Source organism: Coffea arabica, chromosome 6e (assembly GCF_036785885.1).
Source record: "Coffea arabica cultivar ET-39 chromosome 6e, Coffea Arabica ET-39 HiFi, whole genome shotgun sequence".
Classification (NCBI taxonomy): domain Eukaryota; kingdom Viridiplantae; phylum Streptophyta; class Magnoliopsida; order Gentianales; family Rubiaceae; genus Coffea; species Coffea arabica.
The window spans coordinates 6,790,819-6,805,767 of NC_092321.1; the positions used below are offsets into that span (position 1 = coordinate 6,790,819).

Sequence of the window (14,949 nt, forward strand, 5' to 3'; positions counted from 1 at the left end):
TAAAGGAATAAACTTTGATATTGTTTAACAAACATGGTATAGCAATGACAAGGGAACCTATTTAATTTAAAAGCAAAATTAGAATAATATGTCAAAGCACATAGTTAGGGGTGTAAATACGTCTAATCAAACTGAATACCTAGTATTGAACCTTATTTAATTATTTTAACGAATCGGAAATTGTATTTAAATTTGACTTAATTATTTACGAGACTGAACTCAAATGAGCTTCTATCGAATCGGATTCTGAATAGCTTAAACTTTTAACCTATAAGTAATTTTAATTTTATACTAATGGACTTAAGCTCCTAGTGGACTTAAAGTAGATTGAACATAAAATGTTGTTTAAAGCTGATTTGATTAGTTAATCAACCAAGTTCGAAGAGCTCGTGTTAAGCCGAACTTAGATATAGAATATCGAGTAGCTTTTAGTTCATCATTTAGTCTTATACATAGGCCACAAATTTTAGAATTGCCCACAGAACTCGCAGTTTTGCGCGGAACCACTCGTACTACTCGTTTTAGGTCTCAGGCACCACATCTACTCCGTTGTTGTCTCGGGCTACAGGACTAGTCATTTTTGGTCTCAAGGTCCACCGCTCCAGAACGCAAAAAAATAATGGGTACAGCAACAGAATAATATGAGTAGCGTTTATTCTTCAAGCAGTAAAAGTCGATAGCGTTTATTTTTCAACTAGTAATTTTCACCACACAGCCTCACAATCAAGAACACGCCAAATATCAACGCTATTGCTATCTCCTTTGCCACACAGAAACAGGAGATTTTTATTTGAAGCTGGAAAGTGGTGCTTTTAAGTGGTGAGAATTGGAGGGTAGTAATCAACTTTGGTGCCAAGAACTTTACCCTTCGTGTCTGGGAAGTACTCAAGCCCAGGCAGTTGAGTCACTTCTCCAGCAGCGGTTACCCCAATGGGATAGGTAAGCAGGTGGCCCGGAAGGTCATGTTCCAGGGTCTCTTTGGAGTAAAGATCCCAGTACTTGTCAGCCATTTGGTTAACCTTTCGGATGCATTCCACATTTTCAGGATGGAGGAAGCGGTTATCTAGCATACCCAGATGCTCATACCATAGTGCCATCCGAAAGCCGTGAATTTGACCCCTGGCTGGCTGCCTGATGGATAGATGATATGGCTGGTAGGCTCCCATGGCAATTTCTGAATCCCTCGCGCCGTCCATTGACCTCTGGTTGATATTAGCAGATCCTATGATGATATATTCATCGTCAACTGCAAAAAAGGAGAACACAGCACACATGTAACATGCAACAGCATGCACAAAATAAGTACTAGTTCTTGATAATTTCCGATTGGCTCCACGAAATCAGCTTTACCTGTAATACATAACTGATGATCTTTATACAGGTCATTTTTATGTAGTGAGCTTTTCGTGGATGGGGGCAGGTATTTAGATAGGGGAGGGTGAATTGGGAAAATTACCAATCATCATTTTAGTGTGTACATAGATCATGAACCGCCTGGCTTGCTGAGCTCTACTGTAGTCTGAATCAGGTTCTGGATGCTCGGAAGGTTCGTATTCCCCCCTCTTCTTAGTTTCCCTATTACCCAAGCAAAAAAATGTCAGGTAGTCTTTTGGATTTGCCTCAATCCCTTTTGCATGGAGGGCTTGAGCCACATCTCTATACATCATCTCCATAGTCCTCCTTTGCCAATCCAGTATAGCTTGTACAGATGAACTCTCTGGATAGCCTTCTGGCCACATCGGAACCACAATGTAAACACTAAACCTTTCCCCTGCTTCAATCTTACTGACAATCTTGAGGGATAGTTCCTTTGGGATGAGATGCAAAGCACCGACAACTTCACCCTTGACATCATCTGAATACCACCCAAAAGAGCTTCCTAGGAAATACTGGTTTTCGATGTAAATAAAATTTTTTGCGCGACGAATGGCATTGATGTATGCATCCTGAATACTTCGGTCAATAACGTTGTCCTTACCACTTACAAGTCCAGCCCTGGCTGCTTCTTCAGGAGCTTCAGGGAAACCAAAAGCTGCTCCTCCATCGATGGAACGGAACACCTGAACATTCCACGTTTCATGATCTTCTGGGAACATAACTGGGGATGGAGGGATTATTACGCCTGCCAGTTCTCTCAATTCCAGTAGTAAGTCCTTCTTACCTTGTTTCCTCCACCTCTGCTCAAAATTCTGCAACACATCCCAAGCAACAGGACCTTCGAGCCTAGAGTGAATGTCATGCCATGGCTCTCTTGGTCCACCCTTTTGAATTGAGGAATTCTTAAAATTAGGCTGATGAAAATCATCATGGTGGGCTGTGCCCAATGTCCTGAACAGGGAATGAAAAGGAGTATCGTATCTCCCATCACAAAGATCAATACCACCAACAAAACTCACAATCCTTCTCCTCTCTGCATCTCCGTTTGGCATTTCACTATCTACAACTACAATCTTCTGGTGATGAGTGAACATTGTACCAATTTCTATATTCTGAATGATGCTCCGTCCATCATCAGGATTGCGTGGACACAAGACGCAGTGGACTTCAGTGCCCTCAAAATAAGCCCCTGTTTCTTCATCATGAGTGGCCATCAAGCCATCCTCTTTTAGCAGTTTTACGGAAGTTCGGTCATCCCAAACAAGCATTAGAACCCGCACTCCTTCGTTAGCCTTTTTCTTCAGTAGTTCACCTATTGTCATGTCTCCACCTGGTTTTGGCCTCCTCGAGTCTCTCACTAAGGTGATTTCAGTATAAACAGACCAGCCTGTGATGTAAATCAAATGCTTTGCTTTAGTGATGGCATCGAACATATCTTCCCAACAACGATGGGGCTCATAAAACTTGCCACCAGCCAGAGGAATTTTTGGGATGAAGTTGTCAGGAATATGAGCATCTTGGTAAAGAGTGACTTTGCATCCATTATGCTGACTGAAGAAGGTGTAAGGCACGCCCGGAAACCTTGCACTTTTTATTCCTCGAGACCAATTACGCTCACGAGTAACATCAAAATATTGTACTTTCACATGAATCTTAGAATGACCATGGATAGGCTTGTGGTCATCACCCAGAATAGGAAGCCATCTGTCTATTTCTTCTTCATCCAACAGTTCTCGAACAGGCAAGTAAGCTCTTCCAATTAGTTCCGCGCCAATAGGATTATCCACTTTGACGGTGAATATAACATTTGAGGCCATATGGGCACAGTAAATGTGAAATGACTCATACCATCGAGGATTTGAATCTCCTTCAAGTAGTCTTGTTCGGCCAACTCGAGCTTTCTCCAAATCCACTGTTGCATAGAGCCTAGAAGCAGTGTTGTTGAAACCAACAACACGCTCAATCCCCTCAACAATCTGCAGTTAACATTCATTTGGAAAGAATTGAAGACGAGAAAGGAGGTCAAACCAATTCAGAAGGCAACAATAACATCCAAACTAAAAGATTAACAGCATCAAAAGATCACCATTTTGGCGGTCAGTACATTCCCAAAAGGTATGAGAGGAAAAGCACTCCATAAAACATAGGTCAAAGTTCAAACCCTAATAATGTTGAAGATAAAACAGAGAAATGCAAGGATCGATGATTTTAACAACTGGATCTAATTGCTGTATTCTCCTTAAAATCAAAGAAAAGAAACCATTAATGCCTTCTATATAAGACTATCTCTCTCATCCGAGGTAGTCATTTTTTGGTTGCACTGGTCAATTAGAAAAGACAAATAGAACTTCAAACGGGTCATAAATTTCCTCAGTCTAATTGGAGTTAGATCCAGCATCAGTCACAATGAATCACTTTTTTGAGTAGTTTCAGTTGGTTGACTCTTCCATGCCCTTTGGGAGGATTTTTTCGTAAGCATTGAGAGCAAACTATGTTAATCAAAGAAAATACAATGAGGTGGAACAAACTTTTTCAAAAACAAAAAGAGAAGACAGAAATTATCCAGTGATCCAGACAGAGACTTGCCTAAAGTAGCAAGGAAGTGGATCGCAGTTGGAACACAAGGTTTATCCCGATAGCAGCAGTTCGGTGGGATGAAAAAGTCTTTATAGCAATTGAACTTATAATATTTCTACTACATAATTTTCTTTTAGCAAATCTACTGCTGCTCTTATTTCCCTCAGAATTTGAACTTAAATTCTAAATATCCTAGAAACTCGAATTTGCCAGCAACAATTAGGACTGCAAAAAGCCCTGCAGGCTATTAAAAGTTCTATCAGAGCGCGATAAGATAGCCTTATGGTCCAGGTTTAGTTGAAATAAATGATTCTCGATTTGAACCCATATCTGTGAGGGGAGGGAAAACATTCAATATGATCCATGTCAAACACTACAAGAAAAACAAGTTAAGGGACTTCAAAGTCTTGAATGATCCATGTCAAACAATATAAGCAAAAAAAAAATCTAAGGGACTTCAAAGTCTCCCTGTCCATTCATTCACAGCCAATGAAACATGTAAAAGCTGCACAACATTGCAGGAACTTGCCTAGACTATGATCATCTCTGAGCTAATGCAAGCCTGTTGAAAGTCAATTTCACTAGTAGATGTTCATAGATGCAAGAGATCTTAAAAACCGAGATCTAAACATCAGCTCTTTACATGATTAACAAGTATTCTCCCACTTATTCAACAAACCAGAGCAATTCAGGTGATCGGTATGGTATGCGAAACACCGTATGTAACTGGATAATACTGCAAGATTTACCTTATGAAGAAGGTTTTGACCGAAACCCCCTTTTAGTTTATCAATCTCATAGATTGTGGCATGAAGAGTTCCATGGAGCAAAATCTGAGCCATCCGTCTTCCTGCAATAACTTGATCAGAAAGTTTATACTCGGAAATCCTTACTAACACCAAGAATAATTAAGCAGAGCTGACAACTTTCTTTTGAGTGTGTACAAAAAACAAAAAAATTTAACTAACCTCAAAGAGTATGCAGTTAAAGCAGGAAACTTGAGCTGAAGACAACTGAAAATTGATCACAATTCACAAGACTAAAGAGATTAAGCAGCAAGGGGGCAAAGAAAAGGACCCTCAAAAAATTAGCCACCAGTTGACCTTCATCACCTCGTCTTTCTCACTTGCAGCAAGTAGTCACTTGTATATAATAGTAGTACCTTGTCAGGCTCTTAGCAGGGGAGTCGGGATGCACGGCCGGTTTTAGACTTTAGGGAGGAAGTGAGCTACGCAGCGGTACTATTAGTTTTCATTCATCCATTCAATCAAATCGTAGGCTCCGTTTTCATTCATTCAAATCATAATGGACAAACGCCACTTGGAACAATTGAAATGTTTTACACGTGTTTTACACGCGTACCATGTACTATAAACCTCGCTCATTAACTTGTGGTTGCTTTCTTTAAATTGCTTAAGAGAGAATTAGTCAATTGTCAAGTAGCCGAAGTTTTGCCTGTGCCATAGTAAATTAAACGGTAGATTGCTTCTTATGCTTGCTGTAACTTGATAAATTGATGTAAATAGGCCAAAGCCCATCAGAACTGCACTTTGCAAACTGTTGTTAAAGCCCTCTAACCTAAGTCATCATTTAACTTTATCCCGACTTTAGTTGTTGAGCAAAGTAGTCAAATCGTGATTTTGAGAGTTGGGTCCCCTGCTACTCGATTAGATGAAGAAATCTCAGTGGCACGGTGATCCAATGGATATCCCTTTTTGAAGTGCGTCCCAAAATGCTTCCCACCAATAAAATATTAGTGTATAGTACCACAAAATGATGTGTTCTATGGCCAATGGGCATCGTCCAGTTGGCTGATAAACTTTGCTCTGTCTTCTTCATCGTCGATAAGGAAGTAAGGGCGTCTACTCTTGTCTGCACTGCAGTGCTCCAATATCCTTTTGAATCTTCTTTGCGCTGTGATCTTGAGTCAGTTGGCAGTTTATGGCCAGGTTCCAGTGCAAAAGTAAAGACCGATCCATGATTAGTAATTAGTATAGTAGTACGTGTCTGGTTAAGATAAGTTATTGGACCCAACTGCCGACAGAAGAGTTGATGAATGAGCTTTTACTTGATTAATTTATGAATCTGGCAATAAGCTATTGGGGTAACCATCAAGGTCAATGACGCTTGAAACTTGAAAGAGAGAGCCTTGCACTAAACGGAGAAAAGGGTGCCCGATTACGACATTGTCCTGACGTTTGACAATCCGTGGAATGGAATGCAAAGCGGTGATGGTTTTATATTTACTTTAGCCTCAGAAAAGCCTTACATTAAACGAAAGTAATATGCTCCTTCAGGGACATCGTGGATTAATAGGTTTTTCCCGCGAAAAAAATCAGTCTCATGTAGGAGCAAAAAGGTTACATGAATTGAACTACCTACGAGCAATTGTCGTTGTTGGATTCGGTTCATCAAAGGTAGCATTTGAGGGCTAATCCAAGACAAATGGCGTGTCAACATTCACTGACTAAAATTACCAAAGTGGCAATGTTTGTCAAAGTCGGCCACCTAATAATGAGTAATGAGGTCCCAAATAAAGTAGAACCTCCAAATGATTACACTTTCACAAGCAGCTTGTCTGTTCTTGCTCTCATTCCAAATTTAACCGCTCCCATCTTCGTATCTCCCGTGCGATAATTTGTGGATTTTCACAACTCAAACCCCTCTCAAAGTTTCTGTCGAATTGGGCTGTTAAAAAGTCTTTGTAGCTCACAAACTAGCGAAGCAGCTTGTCAATTGTAGTCTAACTATGTCTTAGCATCTGTCCCGTAAATAAAAAGAAATACTTCACAAATAAGAGTTGCATGTAATTCAGATTTCAACAAGTCAGAACACGTCCTTGCCAGTTTTTTGAGTTTCTGGGTACAAGCTGAGTGTGCATGTTTAAGTTACAACATTAGAGGGATACATGGAAGGAAGATGTATCAGGAGTGATATCCTGTGCTACCTGGAGAATGCAATCAATATTAATTTCAGGATAGTGTTGCAAAAGCTTCAAGTTGTCCACAAAATCACCGCTCAGCAATCTGGTTTTCACACACAATAGCATTGCACAACAGACCCGTAAAAGCATGTCCTGCCCAGAAAATTTTTCCATTTATACATTAATCTTCGCAAAATGCTAATACTAGCAAGTTAGATGACACCCGTGAGGAGAATTTTTCTATTTTCTCTTCTTATCAGGATATATCATGACTTAGGGAGAGAAAACAGCAATGAGTAAATCGTAATTGATTATGTACAATGGTCTACTGGGATGGGAGAACAACCTGAATGCCATGAGGATTGCTCAAGAGGGAATCCCAGATTCTCAAAATGGTTCGAAAATTGAACTCCTGAGTAAGTAGCAGTGTGATCCACCTGAATGCATAGAATTGTGGGTTAACCTGTTCAATAGGGCACAAAACAGGCATTATGGTTTAGGAGTTAAGTTGCAGTTTCGAAACAATAACTGGGAAAGATTAGGTTGAGCAACAATTATTATCCATGCAGTCAGGCAACTCAGCTCACCTTGTTTGTGAGCTCAAGATGCCTCCACAATTCCTCATCACTGGCTTTTAACAATTCAGATAGCCGCAAAAGGGTAGAGCGGATACCCACTGAACTGTTATCCATTTGTTCACAGAAGTGATCCACAGAGTCACTTATGAGTCTAACAAAACAAGAAAAACTGTCTGCTTCTACATTTGCCTGGAAAATGGAAGATAATAGCAGCTCTGCTAAATAGAGGGCCATAAGAAGCTGAATGGAAACTGCAAAGAAATAAGACCCAGCTTTTGGAGTTTAGCTATCTGAGGAAGTTTCGGTCATTTTATTGCATAGGGGAACACTTTATAAGTTCCAAGGGAAAGCCTTGACAGGAAGAACCTATTGGAAAAGTTCTTTATATTAAAAATAGGATTTTCAAGAGTTGCGGAGGAGTTTGAGGGCAAGGAACAGCCCCAGCCGTCTCCCGCAGAACACCTGCCAATGCACACATTTGTGCTTCCATTTACAACTTTAGCGCATATGGAAATTTCACTCCAAAAGAATCTAAACTACAGTTTTGTACCAGATTTAGCTTCTCCAGACATAAAATTTATCAGAAGATTGTAGGCATTGAACTGGAAGTCCTATAACCACCATTTCTCGGTGGTATAATACATGCAAATTAATACAGACTTATTCATTCAATACCATGAGAAAACCTCCATGGTTTGATTTGTCTTAAAATTGAATTCTCGGATAAGTGCATTATCAATTCAGGGTCAACCCCACTGTTTAAAGATCATACTTAAGGAACCTCTTGCATGCTGATAAGTTTGTAATGACTGATTGAAATGACATCAACAGGAAGTTAAAAGGAAGGATGAATTTGGTAGCAACAAGTGCCAGTACCTACTTACTCTATGATCAAAAATTGTGAAAACAGCTTTTGACATGTATTTGTAAGTTTAGCTTGGAACCTCCAGAAGGAAAGGACCAATTAAAACAAGAAAATTACTACAAGCATCGCATCATGTGGTTTGAAGAAATTTCTTACAGAGTTTTTCTCTTCATGGTCGGTGCTCAATACATAATATAGTGGAGCTAAGACCTCATTCATGCCTTGCACATATCGAATTTCAGGATTGAGTTTTGCAAACAGGAGAAGTATATTTTTCATAGATTCCTGCAGAATGATATGTGATGTTGTAAATGAAATTGAATGTAAGTACCATAATCAAATTTACAAGCTCTCCATTGGCTTTGATCTTTGAGCAGTTCAGATTCATTTGCCAACGTCTAGAACCAATAAGAATCACACAGTACCTTGCTTTTCCTACTTATAGCTGAGTCCCCAGAGAAGAATTTTATGGTTGGGTGTGTTCTTTCCAGGTCACGGTCTATCTGCTCTGAAATTTCTGCAAACTAGAAATAGAAGGTCTCAAATGTAATAAATGTGGAATCAAGCATAACAAAACAATACAAAAGATCTCAAACTGGAGAAGATGCTTACCTCAAAGTATTTATGCCAAACACTAGCTTTTCCTAAAGACAGGGGATGATCTTCATTTGAGATCTCTTGTCGTTCAAGGGGTTCTGCAGCATGAGCATTGGCCTGCTGGTCAATGCCTTCCGCTGCTTCATCTTTCCTCCTTGAAAATTCTGACTGTCTACAATGAAGCTATTAATTAGCTTATCAAAACACTAGAAAGGGAAAAACACAAACAAGTATTTGGTAGGACAAGAGACAGAAAAGATCGCTCTTAATTAGCTGATTACCGGGCTTACGAGAAATTCCTCTTTTAGCCTAGCATATTTCAGTCGGTTCTCTCTCAACTCCTTCTCCCACATATCACGAGAAGGAGGTAAATACCCAAGTAAGAGCTGCAAATTTGCAACATACCAAAGCTCAGAGAAGTTACTCATTAAATATCAAAAGAAACACGTTTATTCTTTAATCCAATTTCATTAACGAAGCTTCTTTTATAATGACACAGTTAAAGGAAGGAGGTAAAGCTCCTTCCTTGCATATGGATCCAAGCTAAAACAAGTACCTCGTGTACATTACCAAAATACAAAATTGAGGTGGATATATTTTAGGAAGTACTGGAAACAATCAAAACAAAAGGCTTGAGTCTATTTGCATTTTAAACGCATTCTTGTTTATTACCAGGAAAAACTTGATGGCAAAATGATCAATTAAAAACTTTTACCTTCCAAATTGTTGCCCGCAAACCTCCTCCATCAGGAATCCCTGAAGTAGCAATTCTTTGCAATTTCTCCAAATTAATTTCCTTCTGTGAAAGCTATCCAAACACAAGCCATAGATAAACATAATAAAAAAACTTTTTTCGTAGACTATACAGACATGAAAACAAGCAGCATTGCCGCATTCTCTCCCAGGAACACAAAGATAAACCAAGAATCGCCTAGTTAGCAGAAGCCTAATCTAAGCAATAGTTACAGAATCGTTGTTGTCAGTCCATTTTGCTGCTTTAACTTCTAATTGAAATTTTATGCGCCAATTAAAAAAAATATACTCCCTGAAGAAATATTTTGTCTTCTAATGAATTTCCAATTTTAAATGAAAAAGAAAATTAACCCAAAAAGAAAATTGAGTCGGCCGAATAAAGAAAATGGAGTAAAGTAGGCTTCTTCTCCTGACCTCATAATCAAGATCGGATCGCTTATCATCAGCGTCAATGGCCTCCACATCTACTTTGTGTATGGGAGGAGCCCTGATTTCCGAGAAGCCAGCATCAGACTTCACATAACTTGTACCTTCATTCTGATGGTCATCAACGTCTCCATGCGAACCCAACCCAAATGGCTGAAAGGTTTCTAGTTCTTCACCAGATTCCAACTCTTTATAAACGACTCCATTTTCGTCTTCTCCCCCATCACCATGGGCATCAAAACCAGCCACTAAACTGCCAAGCCCATTAGGAAATGAATGGTGGGATTTCTGTGGGAACTTAAGCAGCTTTTTCCCCTTCAGCATTGCTAGTCCTTAAAGACTCCTTCGAACAGAGTTCCACCGAGTAACTTATTCTGAGATGATTTTGCAATTTGGAAGATGGGATTTGGCTCCATGGTTTTGCAACTTTTCTTTTGTCTTCTCTGTTCTCTGCTGTGAAGGGAGAATGGTAGTTAATCGTTGAATGGTTGGCGGGCCTGATGTGGGACTGGGATCCAACAATAGTTTTTTCTTCTTTTTTTTTCTTCTTTTTTTGGTGGGCAATGTCAATGTGGATGGAAGAAATGAGAAATTAGTATGGGTAAAATGTACTATTTTCTTGAGTTCGATTGGTGTTTGAATTGAGCATCCTAAAACTGAATTTGTTTTTAGGGGATGGAATGGGAGCCCCCAACAACCTTTATCGGAGGAGATTAATTATGAAAAGGAGTATCATGGAGAAGTTGATTGAAAAAAATATGTATAAATTTATTCTTTTTTTGCATTTTTTATAATTAGCTATTAGAAATTGTTGAGGGAAAAAAAATATACAGTAATAATGTAATATATGTAAAATAATAAAAAGTAATTTAAAAATATACCAAAAAATATTTTTTTTGAAAAAAAACTTACAAGCCAAATGGCACGTGAGATGATAAAGTAGATATATTTTTTTGTCATCGCCACTTTATCTATATTATCTTACTTTAAGAGGGAGATCCAATTAGATATACGGGAGATCGATGAGAACTGAACCACTATCAAACCAATCGGATGCATTACGCATTCATCTAAATTTTTTTAAAAAGGCATATATTATGGCAACTGGTGGAAGTCAAGAGTTAAGGACTTGACACCCTTGTCTCCCACGTCACCAAACCTTAAGGACTTAGTGGTGGCCACCAATTGCCTCCAATTAGTGGCACATTTTAGATGATGAAGTACATACGAAAACACTAGCTTGAGAGTACTAACTTAGTGCTTGAGCAGGCACCAATTGCCTTTTCTTTTTTAGAACTCAACCACCCAGAAATCAGAGGAAGCAAAAATGCAAGAGATATGAAAAGGAGAAGGAAATTAAATTTTGCGGGAAAATAAAAGACTAAAAAAGAGAAAAAAGAAAACTTGAGAAATATGAGCCCACATGTGACGATCATCAAATTTGACGTTCTGAACGCCGATGGACTTGGGATTTGGAGTTTTATTTATGTTGCTGCCTTGCTGGACACAGAGATCTTCTGTAGCTACATTTTGGGCTACTGGCACATCTGCATTGGTGCATCGAAGATTTCTGGCTGTAGACTTTGCACTTTTACTCATTAAGCCTACAAACCTTTAGGCCTCAGGAAAATGGCCTGAGGCCCTTAGCCCTAGGTTACGACGGGTATTCTCGAGATCCCATCTTAACCCACAAAAAGCGGTGGCCCTTTCGCCCTAAAGACTGAGTCCTTCCTCCATTCCTAATATTCTCTCCGTCCCATTTATTTGTTCTTATTTCAAAAATTCAATTTTTTAACAATAGTGATTTGATTGTGATATTTGATTTTATTTTGATTGTGATATTTTTTAAGAATATTTGGCCCTTAGACCAGTAGGATTTCTAGTTTCAGGCTTACAGCATGGACTTTTTGATCCTTTCATTTTTTACCAAAACGAGAAGGTAATCATGATTCTTTACCCATCGTTTGAATAGGAGATTATTTGAAATAATAATTGTGTTTGGATAGCAGATTCATTGGCATAATTTAAAAAAAAATTGTAATAACACTTTTTTTTATATGATGTAGTATATGAGATAAAAGAGTTGTTGAAAATTGTGTTTGATGATCCAAAAATAATAAATTTAGATTTTTTTTGGCAAATCTTGATAATCAATCAGTTTTTGTTTCGTTGATTTTAAGTTTTGTTTTGGACTTTTGTTGCTAATCAATGTATGGATTCGTGTGCTATTCTTTTTTTTTACTCAACGATAATATTTATATAATCTACTTTACCCTAATCTTGGAAGAGAGGGAGGAGGAAGCCACAAATAATGTCTAGTGAGAGGGAAGATTCGAACTAACCAACGTTAACTCTTGACCAACAAACCAAATGGCCGTTGGCTAGTCATGTTGTACTCGGCTAGCCGCTGCATTACATTTTCCACGCAGGCTTGTAGTTGTTTAGATGGACAGGAGAAAAACAGCCCTTTGTGGCCCTTACTTTTTTTGACCATTATTGCTTGCAGACTTTTCAGACTTGCAGTTAAGGTGCAAACCCAGCAGCAATAAACTTCTGACAGCTGATTTTGGGACCATTTTAAGGCTTAAATGTTACAAAGACACCAGTTGAAGCTTGAAAGTGAGGAAAGTCTCTTTGCAGCTCTCACCAGTCACAAGTTTAGTTTTAAGTAGGAGCATTGTTGATGTCAGACAATTGAATTGGTCCTTCAATTTGGCTTGGAGCGCTGAAGCAATCTCTCGGATTCTACCTCAAAAGGGTAAATTCACAATGACTGCCTGTCAGTAATTTTTTGGATTCTGTACTTCCTACGAGTTGTAACATGATGGTCCATGGTGTGGAATTGAACGCAATCAACCATTCCAAACCTGTGTGGTGGACTGATCTTTTAACTTCATTGATTCCTTAGCAAATCATTGCAGAACTTAGATTAGAATTACATACACACATTTGTGACTTGATTTTAAATTCAAGTCATATATATGGTATCGAGTTCACAATTATTTTTGGACATGTAGATATGGAGATTTATTTTTCAATGATAGTATTGTTCTTCAATTTCTCTGCGTTTGTGTATGTTGCTAACTAATCGAATGAGATATTATGAACTACTATTAGGGAAGAGCTATCAGAGCCTTTCTTGTTATCAAGTTCAGAATTGGAATCTAGCTATTAGAGGTAAAAAATTGTATGGAGAGGGGTCAGTGGAGGTGCAAACGTGACGAGTTGAGTTGAATTTTGACTTAATCGAGTCTACTCTTGATTCAATCTTACCAAGTTCTACCTCAAATTCGACGAACTATCAATATCAAGTCCGAGGTTGAACTCGCCCCTACTCGAGATAAAAAAAATAAAAATAATTATTTTATTTTCTAAAAAATAAATAAAATAATAATTTTTTAAAAATAATAAAATATTAGAAATATATATATGTAATTTCACTATTAAAATAAAATTATATATATAATATAGTGACTAGCGAGTTAACGAGCTAAGTTTTTCTGTGCTCAAATTTGAGTTCGAACTCAACTTAGTCGGTTCGATCTCGAACTCGAATCAAGTTTTGACTGAACCGACTCACGAGCATTTGCAAGGAATTTGACTCGTTGCAGACCTAGGTGGGAAGGTTTGGAATAATAAAAGGAAAAAGAACTACAATGACGTTGCATACACATGAGAATTAGTGTGTTGCATTATGAGAATAAAAGGTTTAAAGTCGGTGATGATGATGAGAAATGCAATTTAAGTGAATGCGTAATCTTTAGAACCCATAATTAGGCAACTTTTTGGTACAGTTTTCCTGCATAATTAAACTAGTAGTATTAATCTGGACCAGAAACGAACACGACCAGCCTAAAGTATAGAACCGGAGCAAGGCAAGATTGTATTCGCATCTCAAGTTGAGTCCACAAGTTTTGAATCTATCTAACATTATAGGGATGGTCCAGCGGCCTTAAGAGTTTTCGAGTACGTGAATTAGGGATGAACAACCGCTCTAAAAGTCCATCCCAACCAAACTCCATGAATTTTGTACTGAGCAGAATTCATTATAGGGTAACCATCCAATTGAAGAATAACATGGAGTAATAAGAATGTGCAATGAACCAACTCCCATTAGAGGAATTGGCCACCATCAAGCCTTTAAGGGTGCCTTTGGGAGTTGAGGATTCGAACGGAACAAAAAGAGAAAGAAGAGAAAGCCTGACTTTCCTTTGTTTGTGAGTTTTAAGTAAGAGAGAAAAGAAAGGAAATAGGAAGATGAATAGTGGGTAAAATTTTTCCTCCCAAATTGGAGAGAAAGTTGGAGAAAACTTGTAAATTTTTTTTAAAAATACCTCTTTTATCCTTAAAAATGTCTTGAACAAATATTTAATGACTTTCATATTCAAAATTATTCCACTAATTCTCAAAATTTCCAAACAATATAACAATCATTTTTCTTCTCTTCTCTTCTCTCGTAACTTAAGTTTTCCCTTCTTCTCTTTTCTATCCTAAACTCCCAAACTTAGCCTAAGACTTGGTGGAGTGGGAGGCAAGGATTCACAAGTGTGGCTCCCACAAATTGCCACAGGTGTGGCTCTCCAAATCTAGACGGGTATGTAGTGTATTCGTCTGATCCGATGGTGGTTCAGTACTCGTCGGCCCTCCCATAAGCCCAGTTGGATCCCCCCTAGAATAGGATAGAGTAGGATAGACAAATATCGAGTGTCGAAAAAAAAAATAAGAATTTGCAATGAATTAGAAAAAAAGAAGAAGAAAAGAAAAGAAGACGTGTAAATATCGTTACCATTTACTCTTTATCGAGTGACTAAAGATGGCATACATGGAGAGAGTACTACTGAGAAGTGTTTTAT

At 38.3% G+C, this 14,949-nt stretch overlaps 2 protein-coding genes across 5 annotated transcripts; both read right to left on the reverse strand.

Annotated features, from left to right (window-relative positions):
• Positions 1-637: 637 nt before the first annotated feature.
• On the reverse strand, positions 638-5,214 carry LOC113697449 (phospholipase D alpha 1). Its single transcript, XM_027217063.2, has 4 exons — positions 4,923-5,214; positions 4,704-4,804; positions 1,457-3,353; positions 638-1,246 (listed from the first exon to the last, which is right to left on the reverse strand). The coding sequence occupies exons 2-4, from the start codon at positions 4,794-4,796 to the stop codon at positions 813-815; spliced, it is 2,424 nt and encodes an 807-aa protein (XP_027072864.1). The 5' UTR covers positions 4,797-4,804; positions 4,923-5,214; the 3' UTR covers positions 638-812.
• Positions 5,215-6,740: 1,526 nt separating this feature from the next.
• On the reverse strand, positions 6,741-10,632 carry LOC113695022 (uncharacterized). Of its 4 annotated transcripts, none has more exons than XM_027213969.2 (9): positions 10,085-10,632; positions 9,633-9,725; positions 9,199-9,303; positions 8,933-9,085; positions 8,746-8,844; positions 8,477-8,605; positions 7,465-7,644; positions 7,224-7,340; positions 6,741-7,030 (listed from the first exon to the last, which is right to left on the reverse strand). In XM_027213969.2, exons 1-9 carry the CDS (start codon positions 10,418-10,420, stop codon positions 6,851-6,853), a joined length of 1,392 nt encoding a protein of 463 aa, XP_027069770.2. In that variant the 5' UTR covers positions 10,421-10,632; the 3' UTR covers positions 6,741-6,850. The 4 variants fall into 4 exon arrangements, with proteins under 4 accessions (XP_027069770.2, XP_071910923.1, XP_071910921.1 ...); XM_072054822.1 differs by having other exon boundaries at positions 7,224-7,314; positions 8,933-9,100; XM_072054820.1 differs by having other exon boundaries at positions 8,933-9,100.
• Positions 10,633-14,949: the final 4,317 nt, after the last annotated feature.